General features: G+C 44.2%; 1 protein-coding gene across 4 annotated transcripts; it reads right to left on the reverse strand.

The window, feature by feature from the left end:
• Window positions 1-558: 558 nt before the first annotated feature.
• phactr4b (phosphatase and actin regulator 4b) lies at window positions 559-24,525 on the reverse strand. 4 transcript variants are annotated; one of them, XM_069656902.1, is made up of 16 exons: window positions 24,471-24,525; window positions 19,085-19,199; window positions 18,431-18,475; window positions 11,866-12,030; window positions 11,493-11,573; window positions 10,124-10,639; window positions 8,432-8,767; window positions 7,142-7,273; window positions 5,735-6,263; window positions 5,055-5,353; window positions 4,769-4,967; window positions 4,519-4,574; window positions 4,071-4,132; window positions 3,843-3,980; window positions 3,613-3,689; window positions 559-2,059 (listed from the first exon to the last, which is right to left on the reverse strand). In XM_069656902.1, the coding sequence occupies exons 3-16, from the start codon at window positions 18,441-18,443 to the stop codon at window positions 2,044-2,046; spliced, it is 2,619 nt and encodes an 872-aa protein (XP_069513003.1). In that variant the 5' UTR covers window positions 18,444-18,475; window positions 19,085-19,199; window positions 24,471-24,525; the 3' UTR covers window positions 559-2,043. The 4 variants fall into 4 exon arrangements, with proteins under 4 accessions (XP_069513003.1, XP_069513005.1, XP_069513002.1 ...); XM_069656904.1 differs by lacking the exon at window positions 7,142-7,273; XM_069656901.1 differs by lacking the exons at window positions 18,431-18,475; window positions 19,085-19,199; window positions 24,471-24,525 and adding an exon at window positions 15,149-15,394.
• Between the last annotated feature and the right edge of the window lie 451 nt (window positions 24,526-24,976).

Below are 24,976 nucleotides of genomic sequence, written 5' to 3' on the forward strand. Positions count from 1 at the left end.
CACATATCATTAGAAACATAATCCTGTTTGTATGTAAAATTCTTGGTGGCCATTAATAAACAAATAAATATTATAGAAATATTATCCTATGCTTTGAGTTTCTTTTTCTGTATTGTAACCCAGTTGTGTCCTTATTTAATATGTGTAGAGAATACAAGTATGGTTTTCCTCATTATTCATTTAATCACATGCTAGCGTAGTTTTGTCATTAAATATATTTTTTCACCTTTTATTCTGCTGCTGCAACAAAGCTACTTTGTCAAGTTAAGATGTGATCTCATCATAGGAGATACGATTTGTGCTTATGCTTTATACACTGCTTTAAGCCTTGGAAATGTATAATAATACTTTTATAGAACTAAATTCCAAGATTCTTCATTATGGATCCAAATCCGGGTTGAGCTCCTTGTGATCTACAAAAACACATCAGTCCACTAGATGGCGGGGCAGCACCATATTCTTACCCAGCACCCAAATCTCAGCCTAAACAAAATCATCAGCTGAGTCAGGACTATCGATTTAAGAGCAAGGTGCAGAGTCATTATACAGTCAGATCAATGAATTGTAAGGTTTTTAATTAGATCCAGATGTGACTATTTACAAATAAAAAGAAAAGTCAGTCCACACAATTCCACATTCAATTAAAAACGAACTTAGTTTTACAGAAAAGGTACACTTTCATATTCCCATTCTTGTAGCATTTAATCAACTAATATTCTGTGCTTAAAAAAATAGCAACCTATAATACTTTTATATTTAAAATTTTCTTTTTAAATGAAAGGAAGACAAGATATACACAAGCATCAGTTAACCCTATATCAACCTGTACACAGCATAAAGAACCCTGTAAGCTACTGGCCGGACAACAAGAGATGATTAAACACTTCTGCAGTTTCAAAAGGATCCAGCCAAAATAACTCCCTGTTGACCGATTATACATTTTCAGATTTTTGGATAATTCCCCCGATCTACACTCGCAGCAACTTACACTCACCCAACTATCCTGACCTTAATCAAAAAGGCTACAGAATGCATTGCATGTTTGATCTTTAAAGGGAAGTACAAAAACTCATAAAAAAGTATAAATGAAGAGAGTCTCCAGAGCCGATGGCGTTGGATTCTGTGTTGGCTCATGCAGTGGATTGCAGAAATCAGCGATATGAAAACCAGTTTCCTATAGTCCTTTAGGCATCGGGTATGTTGGCACGCAGAAAAACACCAACAGCCTCCTGACCCTTCACACTTCTCTATATCTAAATTGATGCTTAAATGGCCACCTCACATCACAACCATAAATACAGGCAAGCCAAATTATAAAAAGGCTCAAATAAAATCTGTCACTACTCATGTGATCAAAATTACAATATAAAATATCTTGTGCATTACAGAATATTTTATAATTAGACCTTTCCAAATTTCATTCTAAAGTATAACAATAGCAGTCTGTACACAATTTATATAAAACATACACAATATCCCAGAGATGTCCAGTCCTATAACAGAATATCCCAGTCGTCCCCCTCCGGCCTGCTCTCACCGCCTGTCTCTTATCTATTATTACTGTGTGGAGTATTATAAGTCATCAGTATTATTACTAATATTATTGTATGTTATTACATTAAGATGAATTAGCTTTTCCATATACAGTAAAGAAGAAAAAAGGCAACACAGAATGAGGCCGCATTAAAGGTTGTAACTAGCTCCAAGTCCCTGAGGGGTACCACACAACAGCAGACTGAGAGTAAGCCCTGTAGGTCCTCTGCCTCTTCTCCGCTTCATTGGCACGTGGTTCCCCCTGTCGTCAGGGAGAAATACTGCATCTGGTCCTCACCCGCCACCTCCTCAGTTTAGTGTAAGCAATGTAGTGTGAGGGCGATGAAGGGCAAGCGAGAAGCATTCTTGTTTTCAGTCAGTTCCAGGCGTTCCCTGATAATCTGTACATTACATTCTGGAAACGTAAAAAGGGCGATCTGTCTGCATAGGGAGCAGCTTCTGGCCACACAGGTATCTTAAGTGCTTCATTATCCGAGAGGAGGGAGGAGGCTAAGGCCGATGAAACCTAAAATAAACACGAGAGATCTCATGAGGCATTGACAGACATTAATTCTTTTTAAAGTAACATTTTTTTTCATGAAATCAAATCCTGCATTTGATGCTATTTATGGTCAGCATTCTTTCAGACATCATTCTTAAAAGAGACCATCAACCTCACTGTTTCTCCCAATCTCAGACCCCATCGCCTAATGTCTGACAGAGATATAGCTTCTGGGGACAACGGTGAACATGTCGGGCATGTCTGCTTTAGCCAGCGATTGGCAATAAACGACCTCCAGCTAAGACTTCCCTCCCTCTGTGCGCTGCATTGTTTACACTTCAGTTAGCAACTTGAGAAGCAAACGTGTATGTAGATAAAAGTAAAGCGAATTTCACCCCTCCAGATGTTGTTTTCAGCCTGAATGACAATTTACCTTTTTCTTTGTATTCTATTCTATACTATTCTTTGTTTTCTATTTATGTTTACCTTGACGACCTTTCCTTTTCATTTAAATGTATGCATATAAAAGAAATAGGACCCATTATTTCTGTTTCGTTTAGATGACTTTTGTGTTGATTGAGTCTGACCTGATAGGATGAGTTGGACGTTTTAAGTTGTCCTGCCCTTTTTGAAAAATTGTTTGCCTGATGAAGAACTAGCACCGAAATGTTGCAAATAAATATAATTTCTTCAAGTTTGACAGTGTGCGGGAGCTTAAATTTTTTTTGCTCTATGACCCCTCCAGATATGTCAGCAAAATAAACATGCAATTTCTTGGTTCATTAAATCCTCCGGAGGAGTGCCGGTTCATCTTTCCTCTGGCAGTGTGAACCCCAAAAAGAAACAGCTTTTCTTATGATTTAACTTATGAGTTAAATTTGCTGAAATGACGACATCATGATGCAGATTTGTAAACCGTAAAAAGATTTGTAAACTACTTTTAAAATGTGACTTTTAAAATGTAAAAATCCACGCCCCTGCCTACACATTCTACATTTCTATGTAGAATCTGTAAATAGAGATGTTTCTCCTGCTGCTGTAACAAAGCTGTATTAAGTTACTGTGACTTATGCTGCTTCACATCAAAAGTGTTTAGATGAAACATGGGAAGGCTTTTATTGTGAAGGACTGATAAGGAAACCAAAGAGGTTAGGGCAGCTGACAGCAATCCTTTATGCATTAAATAATCTAAAAGGAACAGTGTGCAGTTTTTCTTATTTAATGGGTTTATAATGTTGCACTGGGGACGTGAAACATGAAGAAACTGACAATTTCTGCAACTGTTATTTTAAGAGCTTCAGGAAACAGGCTGCACACCTCCAGCTTCTTAGCAAAGTAGAGATGTGGTGAAACGACTCACCCTGTGCGCATCATTTTTAACTGTTTCATTTATTAAAACTTTACATCTCCTGTTGAAACCAGTTACTCTTTTGTTGTAGTTTTGAAAAGGTAGCTGCTGTATTATTTGCTGTAGTATTAACTTATGCAGTTGACCACTGTAAGCACTGTAGTCACCAAATCAACCAGGACTGAAATCTGAAAAACTACAGTCCCCAGATCCCACTGCTGAAGGTTACCTTGTGTAGATTCTGCTCTCTTCATGCACCTCCATTTCAGTGCTCTTATAGTCGTTGAGCTCCTTCCGGATAGCAGCCTAGACGAGACAAGAGACTGTCGGTTAAATTTAAACTTAAAAGGAAACCGTCATGCTTGAAGTTAATGTGATGTGAAGTTCAATCTCCCGCATGTGAGATGTGTCGGGTACATTAACTGCGTTCTTGCTGGAGACGGCAAACTGAGCGAGTACCTTGTCAGCAGGAGTCAGCTTGGTCCACGGCTTGTCCGCTCTCCGGTCGTAGTCCTGGGCGTCTGTGACTTCAACGTACTCGTGGAACCTCAGGATTTTTCTTGCCTGTAGTTCTGCCACCGTGGGTCGTTGGCTCAGCTACGTTAAACAGAGTTTTTATGTCAGAACTAATATCCAGCAAACGCACGATTCGACTCTTGGATGTTTGTTGTAGATGTGTTGCCTCACCTTCCGGGTCAGCCGCCGCTTAATCTCTCTGACCTCGGCTTGTCTGTCAGCCTGGTTTTTGGCTGAAAAAAGAGAGAAGAAAAAAAAAACAGAGCTTTTTTTAGATGCTGCTTCAGAGCTGGCTGTGATGTGCACCAAAGGTAGAGTGAAAGATGTTTCCAAAATTAGACGCTTGACTGTAATCCACGTTTCAAACTGTCTTATTAGGTGTAAAGTCTTGCTATTACGGCAAGTGTTAAATCTTCAGTTTACACCTGGATCAGCAATGTTAAAATGTTGCTTCATTTGCATAATCACAGATAACTCATAGACAAATCATCAGGCCAATTGGAGCTACACAAAAAGAAGACATGAGCTGCAGATTATAAGCAGAGTCCCTGTTTCATTAAAGGCATTCTAAGGTTCAGTGATGGATAACAACGGTGAAAAGGAAAGACTTGGTACTAACGCTGAAGGATGTTTCTCTGCTCCAGCTCCTCAGCAGTCGGTCTCTGGCTAAGCCGCCTGAAGTGGAAAGAAGAAAAAAAAGCGAGGGACTATTTTTACACAGTTTCATCACTTTGTCATTCAGGCAATAAGTAGGACAAAGATCTAAGAAATGCTCTGATTTCTTTAGGAAATGCACACAGACTATCTTCAGCTTGAAACTATATAAAGGAATGACAGGTGATCATAAGTACAATGATGTCCGTCTGTACCTTGTGAGTGCAGTGCCGATCTGTGTGCGGATGGCCTCCCACTGCTCCCTGCTCTGCCAGGTGAGGCCGGTCTGTCCTGGAGGCTGGTCCTCCCTGTTGCTCCTGTCCTGTGCAAACCTGTCCCTGTCCGGGGCCGAGGGACGGCTGCTCAGCTTCAGGGCCAAGGTGTCCTTCCTCTTGACCCTGCTGGCCAGGGCGCCTGGGTAACAGCCAAACATAGAAGTGATGAGCGACGCATAAAACAAGACACAAAGATTTGTTTAAATCTGCTCATCGTTATGCTTACTAAGTGGGGGCTCATCCTCTTCATCCTCATCCGAGTCTTCGTCTTTATAAAGCACAGGGCCTTCCGAGTCGCTGTCCTCCCCGTGCATGTCATGCTCTCCATCCTCATCCTCATCCTCCTCGTCGTCCTCCTCCTCACTGCTGTTTCCTCCTGGGATGACACAAACGCCCGCGTCTCCCACCAAGCACCTGCGACTCCGTGGCTCCAGCTCAGGCTGGGGGATCTCCCCATCGTACTCCTCCTCTTCCTCGTCATCTTCCTCGTCTTCTTCTTCCTCCTCTGAATAGTCATCTTCAGATCTGATGGATTGGGAAAATTAAATACATGAGCTTTATAGACACAGAAAAAGCACCTGTTTGTTTGTATCTCTGTATCTAACCTTCAACAGAGCATTCTTTAGTCCAAACAGGAGAGACATCAGAGCATCATGTTTATAGTTATACTTGAACCGTAATGTAACCAGGAACAGATTTGCACCAGCTCTGAGTACAGCGTGTACAAAGCTTAAACAGTGAATGTGGAGGCTGTTTATGGAAGCATGCAAAGATGAATCACGTGTAGGTTGAAACACTGCAGAAAGCACTTAAATATTTCTGCAGCTGCCCTCACGTAACCTCGTTTCAGCTTGCACTGACTTGTCTTGATAATAACTATGTTTTACATCGTATTGACAAACTCACAGTTTCAGTGGTTGGATGCTGACAGGAAGGGGGCGACCACGATCTCCGTAATCCGGAGGGGTTTCAAACAGCAGCGTGTGCGCTCGCTGTGACCCGTCTGGATGCGGCTGAGCCGGGCCGGGGCTGGACAGGGCTCGCTGGATCATGATATGAAGAGGGACAGGAGCCGGGCGCTGAGGGGACTCGTTGGTCGGGCTTGGCGGGTCAAACAGCATGGGTATGGGCTGGGGCAGTGGGTGGGGGTAGGAGTGCTGATGGTGGAGGTGGTGGGTGTGTATGTGTTGGCGGGGAGGAGAGGGCGGTATGTGTGTTGGCAGGGGAGGGGAGGGAGGAGGGGGAGGCAGCTGGAAGCTCACAGAGTGGCTGCTGTGATCTTCCAGAGACAGCGATGCGGGGTTGATGGGATGGCTCGAAGCAGAGGAGTCCTCCGGGTTGCGTTTGGTGACGGGGGTGGTCCTCTTAGGAGGCATCGGTGGCGACGGCTTGGCCGGAACAAGACTGGCTCCTCCGGTGGCCTGGGTGAAGTCACCTGGAAATCATGAAAGTAATCATTTAAAGCAGCGATAGCTTTGGCCTGTGAGCAAGCTGCTAGAAAGTGCTCTATACATGCATCAGCTCCACATGTATGATGAACAGATACAAAAAAAGTGGGAGCACATGTGTGGCTGAGCATTATTGTGTACATACAGCGTGTCGGATCACATGACCGTGTTAACATGAATGCACACTTTGCCCTTATAAACCAGTGTGCAGCATGTGCCCCAGGTCAGGGGAAGGGAACATACAGCTTACATGCTCTACACAGCCAGACTGTGAACCTGCAATCAAACTGCTTTATTAGCATCAACAAGGTGCAAGAAGCATCTTAACAGAAAGCCCAGATTATTAGCATGCACATTTGTGTCTTTACATATTAATCTTAACTTTCTGTAGAACAACTGAAAGCAATATAAAGCAGCAATCCTCTGAAAATTAATTCATCCATTATGTTCCATCCATCCATCCATCCATCCATCCATCCATTCATCCATATATCCATCCATCCATCCATCCATCCCTGTTGAGCAGAAGCTGAGTGCATATAAAATTCACTTGATGCATTGCAGGCCACAGCTGGACCCTGCTGAGCGCTCTCCCTCATTCACATGCCAACTGTTGTCTCTCATTGTGTATATATACAGCCAGCACACTCATCATCAGCCCAGTATGTGCATGCGGCTCTTATATACAACACCCAAGGAAAAGCAGTCAAGGCCAGTCAACAAGAAAAAGGCATTGGGAAAGACATGTTGGCAGCTTTAAAGGACGCAAAGATGAAGAACGCAGACTTTGAAGGGTTGGAGGGGGTGGAGGGCATTCAAGACACGGGCAGCCTGCCCAGAGAGATACCAGGAGGTATCCTTTTACCTGAGCGCAGGCCTCCGGCCCGCCGGCACAGGTAGACAGGAAGGGACAGGTAGACATCGTAATCGCACTCTCGCTTCCAGCAGGACCAGTAGAGAGGAAGCTGAGCGTTCTCTCCCCCCTGGAGGGCGGAGACTAACAGGGAGGAGACAGAGGCCTTCAGCTGGAGGGTTTTGAATGCAGGAACACGGTGGTGCTGTGTTTATTGTACATGCTCTGTCATTAGCCTGCTTCCTTTGTCAATGGAATAGTTTCACATTATGATAAATATGCTGTTTTCCTGCCAATAGTTAGATGAGAAGAACAATTTACTCTCATGTCTGTTAAATATGAAGCTAAAACCAGGACCAAGCTAGCTTAGCTTAGCCTAAAGATTGAGAGCAAGTAGAAACTAGTCCAAAATCCAACTACAAAAGAGCTAGTTCTAGCTTAGCTTAGCTTAGCTTAGCGTCTTCAGACTAAATGATCATATTAAGCAGCAATGTAATGTACGTTTGACTTCATAGACAGCTCCGAACAGATTTTTGCTCTCTTGGTGTGATATCTGTTTGACCTGCTCAAAGTTTATGAAGCTGAAAATGCTGCATGTTTTCAAGTGAGCCTTTTCTATCAGCCACTAACAATAACCAATATCGACCTCAACTAACATCCAACAGGACATCTTGACAATCCCCCCCAGTTTCACTAGTCACATGACTATGACACCTCACAGCATATCATGACAGAAACTGACGCAGCTAAAGGCCTGACATGAAGAGCACACCGCTTACCAAAAACCATCAGGTCAGCTAATGAGATTAAAATGAATCAAAGTAGAAAGCCGTGTCCAAGTGGGAATTAAGGCAAGATCCCAGATGAGACGAAACCCACAGTAAACAAACAACAACAACAAACACTGCATCCGTGGAAGAGCATCCACAGCCACAGGAGTCCCTGTTATCTTCAGAGTGTAAAGTGCTGGGAAAAGTTGCAGCTAAAATAGTCCAGGCGTAATAAGGAATTAGCTGGGGAGAAGCAGCTCAAGCTGTTCAGATAACATCATTACCAGGGTGTGTGTGTGTGTGTGTGTGTGTGTGTGTGTGTGCAGCTAGCTTTGTTGACGACTTCTCTTTTCCGTCAGTTGTGCGCTGACGCATAAATGTACATATTGTTTCCAGCAGCGAGAGAACTGCATGCTAACTGAGCAGACGTTTGAGTGTTCATAATGCACATTTGTGATGTGTGCTGAATGTGATCATGCTGACAGACGTCATGACCTGTTAACAGAAGCAAACAATATGCAGCAGAGCTTACCCAGCATGGCAGCGTTGCCCCTGTTCACAGGCTTGGGTGGAGGCATAGGGGGCTGCTTGGTGCCCTGAGAGGTGGAGGTCGGGGCTAAAGATGAGCACTGCTGAGTGTTTGTGCCAGCAGAGGAGACGGAGCGGACAGGTTTGGGCCCCGCAGCTGCAGGAGAGGAGTACTGGGCGGGGTGGTTGGACGGGGTGCGAGGGGACGCCTTGTTTCCAGAAGATTCAGGGGTGGAGGTCATCAGCCATTTAGGAGGCATGACGGACTGTTTCGGTGGCAGAGGTTCGCGCAGGGTGTCCCGCATGGCTTCTGGGTCAGGGATGAAGTGGGTCTCTGACTCTGTAAAAACAGAATCATGAGGATGTTATATAACACAAGAGAATAATTACAGCGAGAGACTGAGGAATCTAAACAGCCAGAATGCTTTAAATCTGCATGCAGCTGTGGGGCAAACACAATATGCTTCTTGGCAGGCCTTTAACAAATGCACTTCTATCTTCTTCATTATTGAATTAGCGATCTCATTATAAAATACCTCTCCACATGGCTATAAATGTTTCAGTTCAGGGACCGAGCAGTGAGCCATTTTCTGCTGCTCCACCACTCCAAGCACTCTCTGTGATAGCACTTGTTTGAGAACTGCATTATCTAGGGATCAGCTGTGAAGATAAACAGAGTAGGCGGCTGCAATTACCACCGAAAACCCACATCCCTCTGCCCACCGCGCCACACCCCCCCACAATGCTGCAACTCCCACGCCATTCCTCAAACCTGCAGCTCTGAAGTTCAGGGTTATTTATTTACAGGCGGACTTTTTATCACCGTGACATCATGAAACCGAAGAGGAAATAATCCGGAGGAAAGGAGGAAGTGAGAATGTAGAACAGAGAGGACGGAGGGAAAGCTGGGGATGTGATAAAGATAGAAAGAGTGTGGGAGACGGAGAGAGATGCAGCATCAGAGAGAGAAGGGAAAAAAAAGGAAAACGCATGTTGAGACGGAGAAGAGCCGAGCAGATTCACACGGAGTGAGAGGGAGAAAACCTCTGCGAACATGCATGATGTCTTTTCTAATCGTAGTTCTGCATTTTTTAATGTGTTGCATTTATGTCATCTATCGTCTTCTCGCTTCTGTTTTTGTAACCAACATATGGATCATTGAGGCTTCCTGTTATCTTAATGACACACTTTTGTTCACAGCAGCTAACAGTATAAATAGTTCATAGTTCACCTGTCATAATTGAAACACAGACATCTGGGATCTTAAAGCAGCCAAACACGCCAAAGTCTCTCAGTGTGTCACGTCGCACCAAAATCTTTTAGGTGTTGCTCTTCACCAATTATCACTGAGTTGACAGTGATAGCGTTAAAGGGCAATAATGGGCATAGTGATCGTGCCACATTAATTAGGAGAGGAGAAGAGAGGACGAGCTATTCCCTCATGTTCCTGAATAAGAAGCTGCTAGCTGGAGCAGGGCCCCTGGGAGCCGACAGGAGCCCGTCTATATCTGGGAGGACAGCATGAAAGCAGTGATTCTGTTTCTCCCTCTTGCTTTCACTTTCCTGATTATCTTCAAACATGTATGAAGGAGGTCAAATGCAAAGTAAACACCTTTTCTTTGACTTTGTTGCTGTGAGGCAAACTCAGCAGGGACCTTGTGATCACAGTGTTTAAACAACACTGGGATCAGCTCACCTCTGCGGGCTCTTCCCTCCTCAGCAGACGCATGTCGAGGGAGCGTGGGCTTCCAGTCCGTTTCCGCAGGCCGACTCCTCCTGCCGTCCTCCGATGGAGCCTTCTGCAGCCCGGGTCTCCTCTGCCCGTCCTCGGGGTGAAGCCGCCCCCCACGTCTGCAGTCCTCCATCTGTCCGTGAATCTGGCCCTGCCAGACCATGTTAGGCTTCCACTCGCCTTCGACGTGTCCACGTGACCCCATCCCTCCCCCTCTCCACCCGTCTTCATGTAGTCCTGTGCCCCTGGAGCCCGGAGCTCCCCGGCGTTCTCCGTCTGAGGGAGAGCGACCCCTGCGGTCGTCTGGCTGGGTGAGCCAGGCCGGGTTCATCCTATAGTCCGACTCTAAGGGGAGTTTGCCCTGGTTGCAGGGGCTCCTGATACCACCGAGGACTCCGCCGCCTCCTCCCATCCCGGCGCTCAACGGCAGAGTGTGGCCGTTCTTCACGTAGGGCTGCTTCGGGGTTGGTGTATCCGCATCTGAAAAAGTTGGACAAAAGAACACGAGATGAAGATGACGCACTGTTCTGAGTCATGAAGCAAGAGCACGAGGAGAAATCTAAATATTTACTCTCTCTAAATTATTCAGAATCTTTTATACTGACTCAGTTTGATACTGAGGAACACTTTGGTGTTTTATGCTCCCGTCCTCTTTAACCTGGATAACCTAAGTAAGTGAGGAAACAATTATTCCATCAACAGAAAATTAATCTACATATATTTTCTTCTTCATTTCATTTACCAAGCAGGACAAATTCTGCTGCTTTTGGCTGATGTGCTACAAACTGTTTATTAAACATCAATGACTTTGAATTGCTGTAGGAGCAGATCTAGTCATTCAAAGTTGACACCTTCAGCTGAGATATTGTGATTGACATCTTACAGACTGAGAATGAACATATTAGTTCATAACAAAAATAATCCTCCTGTTAAAGAAAGGTGCCTTCAGCCCGTCAGTGTTTGTGTTTGTGGGTGTGAGCAGCTGTAGGTTTTAATAAACGGCCTTCTGCATCAGCGGGGCCACATTACACTTGCACACACCCCTCTCTCAGCTAGTTTGCTGCAGGCTACTACTCGTTCCACTTTCCCTCGGCTCCGGAGAGACGCCTGCCATTTTAAACAGCTATTAATTTCAAAACAGCAAGGTGAAGGTAAATTTGCCTTTTATGAATATGTCTCAGACACCTGCTGGTGAGGAGGACAGTGTTCCTGCCGTAATGTACTGATGACTCTACTGTACTGTCTGTGTGGGCGCGATAGCCTCAGGGCCTCTGCTGTCAGATACAGACACTGTTGTGCAGAGAGATCACACGAGTCACAGAGGCATCCTCACCGTTGTCCGGGACCTCCTTCAGCACTCCCTGCTCTATGAGCTCCTGCCGCGTACGCCTCGTCGACATCTTTCTCTCCAGCTCTGCCGTCAATACAGAGAAGTTACGGTTAGCCATGTCAAGGTCTCCATGAGGAAAGATTTAGCGTGTGACCTCATGCTCCAGATACTAACACTCAAGTTTAGAGGTCAGGATATTTTTGTTAGCAGCCTTTTGTCTTATTGTAGGTGCAGTGAAATCTTTGTGGAGCAAAACATTCAGGCAGGAAAACATGCATTTAGGTATTCTGATAAAAGCTGAATGAAACTGATACGAGCGGCGAGAGAGGAAGGAGGTTCGCTCGCTCTGCCAACACAATGAGTTCACGCCACAAACCTTCGGAAGTTTCCTTGAACTTCTCGCTGCTTTTCTTCTTCCGCCACTTCCACGGCTTGAAGATCTTGCCAAGTGTGGAGAACTTGCCCTTGCGCTTCGGGGTGCTGTCCCCTGTGCTGCCCCCCTCTCCCACCATTGTGCCGTGGTGCTGCTCAGCGTCATCATCTAAAAAGGAAAGCAGTGATTTTATATATCAAGTAAATTAGCAGTTTGTACCGCTTAAAATAAGAGAGAGGAACATGCAAAAAAAAAAAAAGAGTTTAGATCCATCAGCAGTCACAACACTGTGACAGAAGATCTTTGTACGAGGGCCGCGCTCATTAAGGCTGTTATTATCTTTAGCTGTTAGTTCTCGGGGACTCAGTGTGCTTTGGCAGGGTGATGCTGAGAGCTCATGGACTCCTCAACAAACCCACAGTTAACAGGAGAGGTCTGACGCTGGCGCTCAGCCAGGATTTCTCACTGTCAAGTGCTCACATTCCTTGGCTGGATGGAGAGTAGTGCGTTATCAGCCTTTCAGCCCTCGCTGCCTCTATAGAGAAGAGAGGCTCACCCATGGGTGCAGTCGAAGAGAAGCAGGAGGAAAAAAATTACATAAAGAGGAGAAACATGAGAAAGAACACTGGTCATTTTGAGGGCTTAAAGCACTTATTAAACGGCATTCTGCTGTCATGGTTACATACTCTGGGTGTACGTGATTGACAGGCCACCTGACAGGGTGCTGAGCTCACAGAGGGTTTCAAACATGAGCTCTGCCAAGCTGCAGCTGCTTCATTCAGCAGACATAATATTTACAAGTTGAGAGAGAATAGGGTCCGATTTGAAACATCCAGTCTCATGCAAAAACAGGAAGTCTCGACAACAACAACAATGCCTCTCATTCTGATTCCCACAACAATATGCTCTCACACAATGCCTACAATACTGACGCAGCATACTTACAAGTCCAATAAAGAATGCAGTATAATTATAATAACAACAATATCACTCCTGGATGGAAACCGAGTCTGCGTTCGACACACACGGCGGGGGCTTCGGGGTTAGCTGAGGACCAGCGCCCCTGGAGCTGGCAGGGTTTCAGTATCTAGCTAAGGGACATTTCAGCGGTGTGGACGGTTGCTGACGCAGGATTCAAACCCATTTTTGCAGCTGAAGGACAGAGTCTTTAACCGCTGCTGCACACAGCTACCTCAGTGCTGCTGGCAGGGTAGAATTTGAACTGAGTGCTTACAAAGTGTTTAAAAGCCTGACGGTTGGTAAAACCTCAGAACGGCTCGAATCAGAACTTTTTTTTAAGGGTTTGTTTATTTCTAAAAAGTAAGAAAGGCCTTTAAAAAAAACACACATCCGTCTACCTTGAAGAGGGGTGTTAAGCGTCCAGCTTCCATGGTGGCGGGACTTGAAGCAGCATGCCATGGGAAGGCAGGGAGCATTCGGAAAACCACAAATCAACAGTCCTCTATGGATCCCAACATAAACTGCCTGAAGTTGCAGAGGGCTGTTCAAAACAGCAGAGCGGGTCCGGGTTCAAGAGACATGTCTGCACCGTGGAAATCCTGCTTATCTTGGCGAGGTAGATATCTGAAGACTCGGACCAGCTGCCATAACATCCAGATTAAGCGTTTCTCGAAGCAGCTTCCCTGTGAACCAGAACTGAGATTCTCACACAGCAGCCTGCTCTGTCACAGCAGCCCCTGACACTGTGGCTCAGCTGAAGCCAGTGAAGCAGGATAAGAGCTGCCTGTGCCAGGCCTGCACACTCCAGAGCACTGCAGAGATGATGATCGCACAGGACTCAGCCCGTGCAGCGGGCAGCTATTTGAACATGATGACCGCATATATCCAGGAGACTTGTACATTAGCCAGCTATGCCTGATTAGAAAATGCGTCAATCCACCGACACCGCGAAAAGAGACAAAAAGTACAGAGCATCCAACTGAATCTTCACACTCAGGAGAGCTGTGGATCCACTCTGAAGTCTTCACAGACACAGAAAGTCATTCTCCAGTCTGTCATTGTTTGAGCAGAAGTGGGAAGAAGTCTGGTGTGTTGCGGCACTTCGGCTGAGAGTGACCGAGGGTCTGGGAACGGGAGCAAAGGGGAAAAGAGAGCGACAAAGAGAGCAAAAGTACAGGAGTTACAGAGCAGGGGGGGGGCAGCCTGGAAACACAGGGAGGAAACGACACTCCACCCTGATTCTGTGACCGAGAACAAAGACAACCTCTTCCCCTCACACTCAATAACACAGAGCTGCACTGCTCGTGGCGACACAGAGCTGCAAGGTCCAGCACAGTGAAACAAATACGGGTGATGAATATTTAGACCTTATATATTACGTATTTTTAGATGAGTTAAAACATGTTTTCATTCAGAACAAAGCCAGGACCAGAACTCTTTGAGTCATGCTCTGTAATCAGGAGCTCTGCCAAGATAAGGCATACCAGTCAGGAAACATGGGGGGGACTGCTCTGCTGACGTACCCCTATCCTGAAGCCACACCCACACACACTCTCTCTCAGACACCTCCCAGAGGGGCCAGATTTCCCTCTAACCTCATGATTCAATGAGTCATGGCAGGCCCCGGTCAGGTGAGCATGTGGTTAAAGGAGATTGTTGTTTTAAAAAAGGACCAGGCCGACCCGATCACTTACGTGCAGTGGTTGGGAAATACCTCCAACCTCATTATGACCCCGGCCCTTACCAGGCCGGCTTATAAATCATAATCCGGTTAATTGGCAGCACAAAGATGGTATAATCACTGCAATCGCTTCTTGTGGAATCTGGTGCAGCTTTAAATCATTCCAACATTTTAAACCCAAAAAAGCACAGTCATACTAGCTTAGATAAATAGCATGACAGAAACTGTACTCGAGGTGAAGTTCAGAGATTTGTCATATGAAAAAACACAATACATCTTCTCCTCGTAAAACATAATCTTTGTTTACAATAATAAGTCTTATTTTCAATATATTAAATGCCTGAGCAAATCAAATGGAGATAAAGTGGGCAGCATGTGCATGAGTGTGTAGAAACACAGCTGAGATTCATCCACGTGATCCCGGTGATTTAACATTCCTTGTGCTGCTGAAAGTGAACGAGAGGGCAAAGAGAAAACTGGGATAAGTTGATTATTTAATCTGCAACCTTCATCTTTCCTCTGCACCTTAATTACCAGACAAACTGCAGTATAGTAAGGCTATCTTAATGTCGTGTATGGTGCTGCTGAGTGATGCATAACTGTAAGAAGATCACACAGAGAGCTTGAGTGAGTCTAGAAACTCACCGCCATTGTTGTGTTGTTGTTGTGGGTCCTGAGCCGGGGTCTCCACACGAAGGCTCTGTCCCATGATCCAGCCCCTGAGGGGCCTCTACCTGTCCTGCACCCAGAAATGTGCACACTACACTGGACTGATCAGCAGCCGCACCTGCCTTCCTCCTCCTTCAACAAACTCCCCTGGTCTCCTATATCTCCTTTCTTCTTCTGCGTTTCTCTCGTCTCCTCTTCCTCTCCGCCTTTTCTGTTCAGTCCTTCCCCCGTTCCTCCCTCACGCAATCTCCTTAAGACGTTCCCCTCCCTCCAGGAGCTGGACTCCCTCTCCCCCTCGCTCACTGACCCTCCCTCCTTGGCTCATAGCACAGGTCAGCGTTCACTGAAAGATGCCTACCATTCCTGGGAGGAGGACGAGTTATGTTTTCAATTTGATGTGTGTGCGCTGCGGTATGCGGTGCGAAGTGTGCATCCAATAATGTACGTGCAATGAAATGTATGCTTTGTGGTGTAGGGGTACTCAAGAGACCATCGAATGGTCTTAACACTCTGAAACAGACCGAACGAAACAATACAAAGATTAAACCGACTTTTAAACACTGCTGTCAGTGTGTTCTTGCCTTCCAAGCAGTGAGATGGTGAGGGGAACAGGAGATTCAGACAGTGTAAGCCAGTCGTATTGCATAACTGGACAAACAAACACTTTAATTTAGTCTGAAAGTGAAGGATGGAGCTTAAAGACGTTGGAGAAATTTAGATCAATGCCCTCAAAAAGGAGAGATGCGACACAAGATACAGTAAAGCTGTGTTAAAGATCAAGTTTGTCTGTGATGGAGCTTCATCTAAAACATCTATACATGAAGAATAGACAAGATTCACTGCTGATCCAAATCACTGAAGCTCTGAAAGGACACCAAAGGACCACTGTTCCATCTGACATACAGGAAGAAGTGTTGATCAGACACATGCTGCTGTTCCTATATCCAGCATGCGCGCTAATATTAGACTACTATTGTAGTGTTGTTGTTAAGAGCTGGCAGAGGGTGTTTATCATGCTGCTCACCTCTCTTAATGCCTCCCCACACTCAGTTTTCTGCACATCTCCAAGTCTCTTATCGCAATTTGAACAGTCTTGAAGGCATTAGCATGACTTTGAAACCTGTTTGCCAAGGAGAGCTGCCCTGTTTGGGGCCTGAATGTGGGGAGGCAGGGCAGGAAAAAAAGAGACCACTTTCTTTAAACTAGAAGAAAACAGGGAGAGCCGACCGGACCCCTGAATTAGCGCTTTGATTCTTTTTGAGGTTTGTGTGTCTTCAGAAAACCTGGTCCAACTGCTCCTCAGAGGAATCCAGAGCATTGAGCTGTGTCATTATGCTTGCTGGATCAGAGCTTTCCGAGCGTTTGGCTGCATCTCGAGCCGTTTCTAAAGATGGAGAGCTTGTGTGTTCGGCAGCCTTCCTTTTCTCTCCCTGTGCCCCACATACAGACTCCACACCGGGCCCGCTTCCAGAGAGAGCTGAGCCAATCCGCATGAGCCCAGAACCTGTTGGCCTGACCTGGATAACAGACTGGGCCAGGCGCCTTCAGCAGGAAGGCAGATTGGGGCAGGTACGCACATAAGTGCATGTACATGTTCAACGTGGGGCGAGTACAGAGCGTGCCCTATGGAAGGTGGTACAAAGCTCTGTGTGACTGCTGCACGTCTCATTCATCATTGAACATGAGTCTGTGTAAGAGATCGTTTTAAAGGGACGGACTCTTAACCACTTATTTATAATCAGATATCATAGATTTATCATCATAGGGATAAGAAACAACAGAGGAGATAGCAAGCAGTTATTTCGACGGCGCTATAATCTAGCTAAAGTTGTCGGTTGTGAAGTGGTGACGTCACACCTCCGCATTAAACTGTTCACAGGTCCAAGCCGCTACAACGTCTCCTTTACAATACTACTGTTTTGTGTTTCCTTGCTTAACTAACTTGACTGCTGTTAACGCTTTGTCACGGACATGCACCCTTATGATCGCCATTGCAGCCGCCACCCTCACAACAATCAACGTTACCATAGGCTGCCAGCTACCGCTAGCTACAGCAACGGTAGCTAGCGGGGTTGCAAACTCGACATGGCAAAAACAGATGGTAGGCTGTAATTAGTTTTTTGAATATGTTTTAAATGAAAATAAATTGAAATTGTGTTAAAATTACGTGTTACGTGGACACGTTTTTATTAATAAATAGCTATAGAAAACCTTTTTCCCCTCTGGGATTCCCCCCAAAACAGACAGATAACTGGGTTATATTCTGGTTTGATTTATATTCCGTATTTTACGATACACAAGAAAATCAGGACACACTTCAACGGATATAAGTAATAATAAGGAAGTAATTTATCTGTCATTAAATATAAACTAAGGTAGACACTAAAATAAATGCTTATATGTTTGGTCTCTCAGTTGACATATTTAGTGAACTTTAAAGATGCTTCTCGGCACATTTTGACACCATTGGACAGAGCAAGGCAAGCTCATCCCTGTATCCAGTCTTTATGCTAATCTAAGCTAAGCTAAGCTAAGATAGGATAAGCATCTACCTCTCATCAAAAAAGAAAATTAGCTTATTTCCAAATTCTATTTTTTTATGAAAATCCAACAACTTACACAGCGTTAGATCTTTTCTCTCAGTCATTTAATGAAGAGAATTGTGTAAGGCTTTTATTATGAAGCAGCCACAGGAAGTCATAAGTGACAGTCAGTAGGGATGGCTTAGTGTACGCACACTTGGACATTTAAAACAGCTTTTTGGGCAGATTAGTTTAACAAAAAGGAACTTGCTAACTGGGCAGCTTCAGGTGACCGTGAACAGAAAAACTCCTGTACACACAAACTGTGTAAACACTTCCTTTTCCTGCACAGCTGCTGGGTTTACAAGAGAGGAAGGGTGAATGTTGCCATGCCAATGTTTAAACGCAGTAAAGGACTTAATACACAAAAACTTGGCAACAAAGTGCAGCATAAACAATGATACAACCGAACCAACTCTTCTGCAGCACACATGTAACACACAGACCTAAGTTGACCCTGAAAAACCCTGAACAACCCGAGCTTTTCGATGGGAAACTGATCCTGGATCAGGCTCCGAGTGTGACAAGATGTATGGCTGAAGTCCTGAGAGGCTCATAAAAAGCAGACAGACCTCCATAAACACAGTGGATGTACAGCCAGATGAGTGAATCTACAGCTCTCCCCGCAGCATTAACACTGCACTTAACAAACCACAACGAGCAGCTTGGTACTCACCACGATTTTCCATTACAGAGTTTGAGGCACACCAATCAACGGGTCCTGAAAAACAACAGTTTGAGCGTCAACACCAGTTTGAGATGTGACTGAGACGCACTTAGAGGTAAACCAGGATAGAAGAAGCAGCAATTCGGTTTTCCCTTCAACCTTTTTTGGCGAGTGATGCTCCAAACAAACATCAACACTGTGGTCTGGGATTCATGGGATATTTAGTCTTAAATGTTTTCATTAAAATTCCCTTAAAGCCCTAATTAAACCTTCCAGTTTGAAAGTATCCGAAGCATCTAAGTCGAACTCTTCTGGGAGAGATAAACCCAATAATCCCAGAATGCTTTCAAGCCAAATTCAAAACAAACATCACACACTAAATTCAGCATATTATTCATGAAACATAGTTCATGTTTTACTACATTATTTTTACACAATGAAATATATTAACACCTGGTGAGGGACAATAACACAGAAACAATGAAAACAGCTTGTGTGAACACACCGTGTTTTTTGTTTATATCTCCCCTTGACTGAATTTTTTTTAATCTTACATTAATAAACACGTCTGTTATCATTTTAGTATATGTGAGATATTCTCTATAAATGGACTCAGCATCATTAAATGTGAATATGTGTGAATATAATAAGGTAAAGACTTACACTATAGAAAGTCATGGGTGGGGTTGGGGTGGTTGAGGTCCTCAGCAGCAGTAGAGTAGTATATTTTCAGGTCTCCAGCATGCTTAATACGGCAGCTCCTCCCATCTTAACCCCTCTGATAGAGAAAAACAAAGACAGTTAGATAATAGTTAGTCATGTACAGAAAGAGGGAAGATGCATGTATCATCAGCACAAAGAACTAGGGATAGACCAATTATCTGCCGGGCCGATTATCGGCGCCGATATTCGGCATTTAGACGCATATCGGAATCAGCCTTTTTTTATTTTTAATCCGACGGCCAATAAGAGTTCATGTCTTCGCAAATTTTATTTAACTTTGTTTTATTTCTTTATAAAACTTCAGGAAGTTATTCATTTATTTATTTAAATTTTCAGGTAACTTTATACGAGATGCTGCTGACCCTGGGAACTCCCTGCGCTTTTTGTTTGTTTGTTTAACAAACATATGCTTACATTCCTACAACACCCAGCGTGCATTGCTGCCTCTGAAAGGAACGGCCCAGCGAGAGAAGCTGGAGTGAAATACTACCGTTTTCCAGTCAAGGACATTGATCGCTGTAGGCAATGGCTCAAAGCGGTACAGAATCTGAAATACGATAATAATAATAATTTCCAGGGCCCATTGGAGAAGCGGCTAGCGTCCTCCAAAGGCACAGAGCGAAATTGCATATTCTCCTACCATAATGGCATTAGCTCGCCATATTAGCATGATAGGACTGAGGTTGAAAATCGCTGAACTGGCCCTTTAACATAAGGAGTGATCCATGTTTTGATATCATATATTAAGAGCCTACAGTGAGAGCATGGGCAATATTTAACCTCAGGAACAAACATCAATATGTTTGCTGATTATTTTTAGCATTGTTACTAGAACAGATCTGCTTTGAAGACACTTTTTCTTTGCTTTTTTGACAGTAAAAAGGTAGACGAAAAAAGTTAGTTTATAGTAGACTTTTAAGTGTAGATTAAAGAAAGAGACAGGAAAGAGAGTTTGGGAAGCCATTATTATCTAAAGGAGTGTGAGTGAGAAACAACAAATGCCCTTAAAACAGTGAAGCTCAGTGTGTGAGGACATATCTGAACACACATTCTGGTAAAGCTTGAACTGGATGGACTGAAGCAGAACATGATTGCATCCTCCTAAAATCAGACAGTGACGCTCAAAACTGGACGACTGAAGTGTGAATGGACTCGTCATGATGATGGCGGTGTTAAAGTCTCGTGGGAGAACAGTTTCCTGGCATACAGTCAGACCTATTGTTCCATCTGGGCATTGTTCAAACGATTCATGTGTAAAAAGTCAAACGCTCTCATTAAAACACTTCAGTCGTGTAATTAAACACTTTCGTAGGCTGGGTGCGCCACTTTATAGGCACTTCATAACCTTTGTAAGTACCTGGAGTGAGCAAAAAAAATGTTTTGCTGTGGAGTCTTTAAGCCAGCAAAGTAAATAACTAACAATTAAGCTTTATTAAATGCAAAAATATCAAATAAATACACTAGCAGAGATGCTAATGTATTGAATGATAAGGTGTCACATATATTTGTTCTAATCTAGGGTATTGTGATGTGCATTTTACACGATTTGCAGGGATTAAAAACAAAACAAAACATTAGTTTCAGCCAGACTTCAGCATTGTTGCAAACTGGACTGCAAAGGCTCCATTCTTTGCAAGAGAAGAGCTGCAATACTATAAGGCTAAAACCACATCTATAGGGGCAATGGAGAAAACAAGGACAAACATTTGTTCTGCATGCAAAACCAAATTCCAAATAACACGAGAAAAAACGCTTGTTATAACTATAAGTGAAAAAAAAGGGCACACGACCCAAACGCCAACCCTCAACGTGACCACAAAATTCCTGCAGTTCCTCTCGTAACATTACTGATGGAATTCATTGCAAAGTGATGTTTCTGGTCGTCTGATGGAGCTCCAGATCATCTTACATTCAGTGAATTACTGGTCTAACCAAACTGCAAAATCTCTGTCCTGCAGAGAAACATTATTTTCAACGAATGGCCGGATCAGAGCAAAATCCAGTTCAGACTGTGTGATGGTGACCAGGCCAAAGGAGGCCCTTTGACAGACTTTGATCCTGACTGATGTGGATTTTTGAGACCGATAATTCGTAGAAAGAAAACAATCACTGATTACCAATATTTTTGCAGATATCTTGAGTATTGAAATTATAATTTTCTATGTTAAGTGTTCGCCAATATTTCCACTGTTATGATGTTCCACAGAGGGTTTTATTCTTAAACAAATACCCTTTCAAGAATAATACATCGTCAACCAGTTCTAGTCTCGTGTCCATCCCACGGTCAGATTTATCTTGCTTTGCTATGATACAACGATCGCGTGGGAGCGCCTCTGCTAGCCAGTTAGTGCTAGACTGCTTTATCACCCAAAGCATTGTTTCCTGAACGATATGCTCTGTAAAAAAGGTTTACATATCGACATGTATGGATAGCCTATATACGGCAATATCGATATGATAGGCCCATATTGGCCTGATTATATCGGCCCGGCTGACCAATATATCTGTCGGGCTCTACTATAATTAAGTCGAAAATCATTGTACTTAGATGAAGTGACCTTTCATGTTGTGATAAACAAACGATTTCCCACCTATAAGATACTATATTCTGTTTTTGGCATACTTAGGTTCCCCTTCCAGGCCAAATAGCAGGTTAGGTCAAAGGTCAACATCCCCATCAAAAAAAGAAGCCCAAGTAGTAACACTCACATCAAACAGGACAATAATCCTGCCTTAAAACACCTGAAGTGGACTTTTAAGTTTGGCAGTTTTGTTGTTAGAGTCGTTCAAACGGACTGGAGGAGAACCCTAACACCACTCAGAGGAGGCAGATGTATCTGTGGTCGGAGATGAAATTTTTTACACTCCCGCCCAGTGCCACAGCTTTGGCTGGATGACTCAAAATAATCGAGCTGAGTGGTGAGCGTTTCACTCTATCCAGGGAAAGAGAACATATCTTTGGTGTCTGAAAGTGAGAGTGGATTTGAGGCAGTGAGGGGGTAGAGCTACAAAAATACTGAGAATTTTCCACCATTTCAGCCACAGCCTTATATGTTATGTATGCGCTTAAATGCACCGTTGCATGTCAAGTAAAACATAGATGATCCAAAGAAGGCTTCAGAAGACAGATTCCACCTTCAAATGTTGCTGTTTCTGTCACGCTCACAAACTCCCAGTCACAGAATGTGCCCATATAAAAAAGGGATGTTGATGGCCTAGTTCCCTTTTGAGTTGTTAACCCTCTCCCTGCTCTCTGCCATACAGGACACATCAATATGGAAGTGATGAGTCCGTCCGAACTTAATGTCATGAAAGATTTTTTCTCTGAACCCTTTGACAGTCTCAACAAGTCACTTCACAGTGTTGGGCAAACAGACCGAAGAAGACATGACGCACAAGACAAACTAAAGGCAAAGATGACGAACTGAAGCTTAAATATTCTGACAGAGGAGTAAATAAATGAGTCAAACGTTACATTCCCACCTTGTCAATCACTCCTCGTGCTATAATCTTGTCTACAACTCCATACAATCAGTATGAATCACCTTGTTTGAAAACTCCCATTACAAACCCACATCCGCTCCATGGATGATACCAGCCGGGATGTGGTCCTCGTCCCAGCTTCTATCCCACAAACACACTCACCAGGAATAGGAGCCACCAATCAGGTATGTGAAAGTAGAAGTTACACACTGCCTAGAAGTCGAGACTGTATAATCTTGTGTGGAGCGTACACACCCTCACATTGGCGCACTCTACTAGCGCTGATTCAATTACGATGGGAGCGGAAACAGCCGCAGCTGGCTGAGTTATGCCATCTTTAAATAGCAGTGTGTTTCTCACTCCGGAGCTCGGGTTTTCACAAAACGCAGCCAAGTGAGTGAAAAAAATCATTAACTGCACAGAAACCCGACTTCCAAAAAAGTACCACTCCTACAAAGATGGTGAATGACTGAAGGTCCTGATTCAGGTGGACTAAGCTGAAGCATACTTACAGGTCTGCTCCATAAAAGGTACCAGTGATAGATGTGTCAGAAAAAGAGGCTGCTGTTTGGAAAGAAAAGTCAGACCCGCAGCATCTCTGCTCAGACCTTTCCGCAGTGTGTATCCGAGCAGCCAGCTTCCGCACCGCTCTCCGAAATGGATGGACCAGGGTGTCTGTTCCCAATCCGGGCCGGGTGAGCGTCATCGCCGAGCCTGCCCCAGAAAAGCATCGCTCACCACAGGGACCAGTGGCCCACTTTTTTTTTTATTTTTACAAGGAGTCCAAAACGCTCCTCGCCTTTGCTAAACTTTTCTTCCTCAGTGTTCCTCCACCTGTGTGAAGACTGCACTGCAGGAGGACGTGCCATAACCCCACCACAATACATCTTCACTACACCCAGGTAACATTTGCACTCTTTACCTCCAGCATCTCCAGCTTTAAACCCAGGATATCCACCTTTACTCCCCCGCCAGAGGGTGGGGAGGGGTTGGAGGAGAGACATTCAGCCAAGAGCTCTGGAGGAATCTCAAATACAGATCGGTCTCATCTGTGGTCTAACCGAATCAATCAGGCCCAGCTGACAGCTTAACCATCCTGGTTGCCTCTTAATGGCCCATTAAAGGAGGGGGGCTGCACTTCCAATGGGAAGTGGAAAGAGCTACAACACAAGCCATGAGGCAGCATTTTTTCCTTGGAAGACCACATTAACTCCAGGAGCTATTACACCACGGGCAGATAAAACCAGAGGAAGTCTTTGTTACTGTACAGGAGAAGAGGCTCATGATGGAGAGGAGGCACCTGACTAGACCAGCCTTTAACAGGATACATGAGTCAAATATTCTGCTTTCACATAAGGTGAAAACTCATTTTAATAGATACAATAAAAAGAGTTGTGAATAATATATATATATATATAAATAATTCTGAGCACATGCACACAGTTTTCTGCCTGCTGAGACCACACAGAGCTTCCAACAGTTGGTTTTCAGACGAAGATTTATGCTAGCTAGCTTACTCTTGAAATGACACTGAATAATCTGAATTACGTTAATATCTTATAGTGTCCTTGAAGGGACCCAGTGTTCTCGGTAAATATTACAACTAATGACTAAAATATGTGAAAATAGACTTCCGACTCCCGCATTACACTTTAATATCACAGCCACGCACGCGCAACATCACTATGGAGATGAACGAGCAAATGTATCACGTCTTCCATCTTTGCCCGAACAGTCCGTGTCCTAATTAGATCTAAATGGAGCGCTGATTTCTAATTGTATCGCCGAGATTACCATGACTATTAATTAACCGCTTTTCTTCCTGAGGCAAAATTCAAATTACCTGAGAGGTTGACTCGGTCTATCGCGTGAAAAGCATCAAATTAAAAGCAGCTGTTACTCCCGGCAGGAGGAGAAGACTGAGCCGTGTGTGAAGGATTTCTACACAGACCTGCCTCCCTTCTCCGCGAGCGGATCTCGCGCCAGTGGACTCAAGATGCTGATGAGTGAACGTATCAAACTCGCCGCAGCGGTTACGACAACTTCCGGTAGTGTATTTCAAAATAAAATCACAACCAATTAACGCATGCTGCGACGTTTTGAAATATTAAGATAAACTAGGTGGAATTTGCTTTTGGAGGATTTAATGTTGTGGGGATATTTTACTTAAAGTGTTGCTTTACACGTGGATGCAGATAGGTCTCGAAGTAAACGTGTCAACCTTTTCAAATTAGCCAATTATTACTTTGAAAACGAGAGCTTGGGTTTCCATCGTCATAGCATTGTGATAACATGCGCATCTAAAATGAAGCTATTACTTAAACTAGCTATGATTTAGAACTGATCAGT

The sequence above is a fragment of the Semicossyphus pulcher genome, unplaced genomic scaffold, assembly GCF_022749685.1.
Source record: "Semicossyphus pulcher isolate SPU_LCO1_2020_fin unplaced genomic scaffold, fSemPul1.0.p SCAF_9, whole genome shotgun sequence".
Classification (NCBI taxonomy): Eukaryota; Metazoa; Chordata; class Actinopteri; order Labriformes; family Labridae; genus Semicossyphus; species Semicossyphus pulcher.

Excerpts from the sequence above, each read along its gene's own strand:
- phactr4b (XM_069656901.1), bottom strand. The coding sequence starts at position 15,212 with ATGGGACAGAGCCTTCGTGTGGAGACCCCGGCTCAGGACCCACAACAA. Across the intron at positions 7,274-8,431 it reads GGGCAACGCTGCCATGCTGG|TCTCCGCCCTCCAGGGGGGA; the intron begins GTAAGCTCTGCT and ends CCTCCCTGTTAG. Across the intron at positions 4,133-4,518 it reads GCAGAGAAACATCCTTCAGC|CCAAAAACCAGGCTGACAGA; the intron begins GTTAGTACCAAG and ends CTCTTTTTTCAG.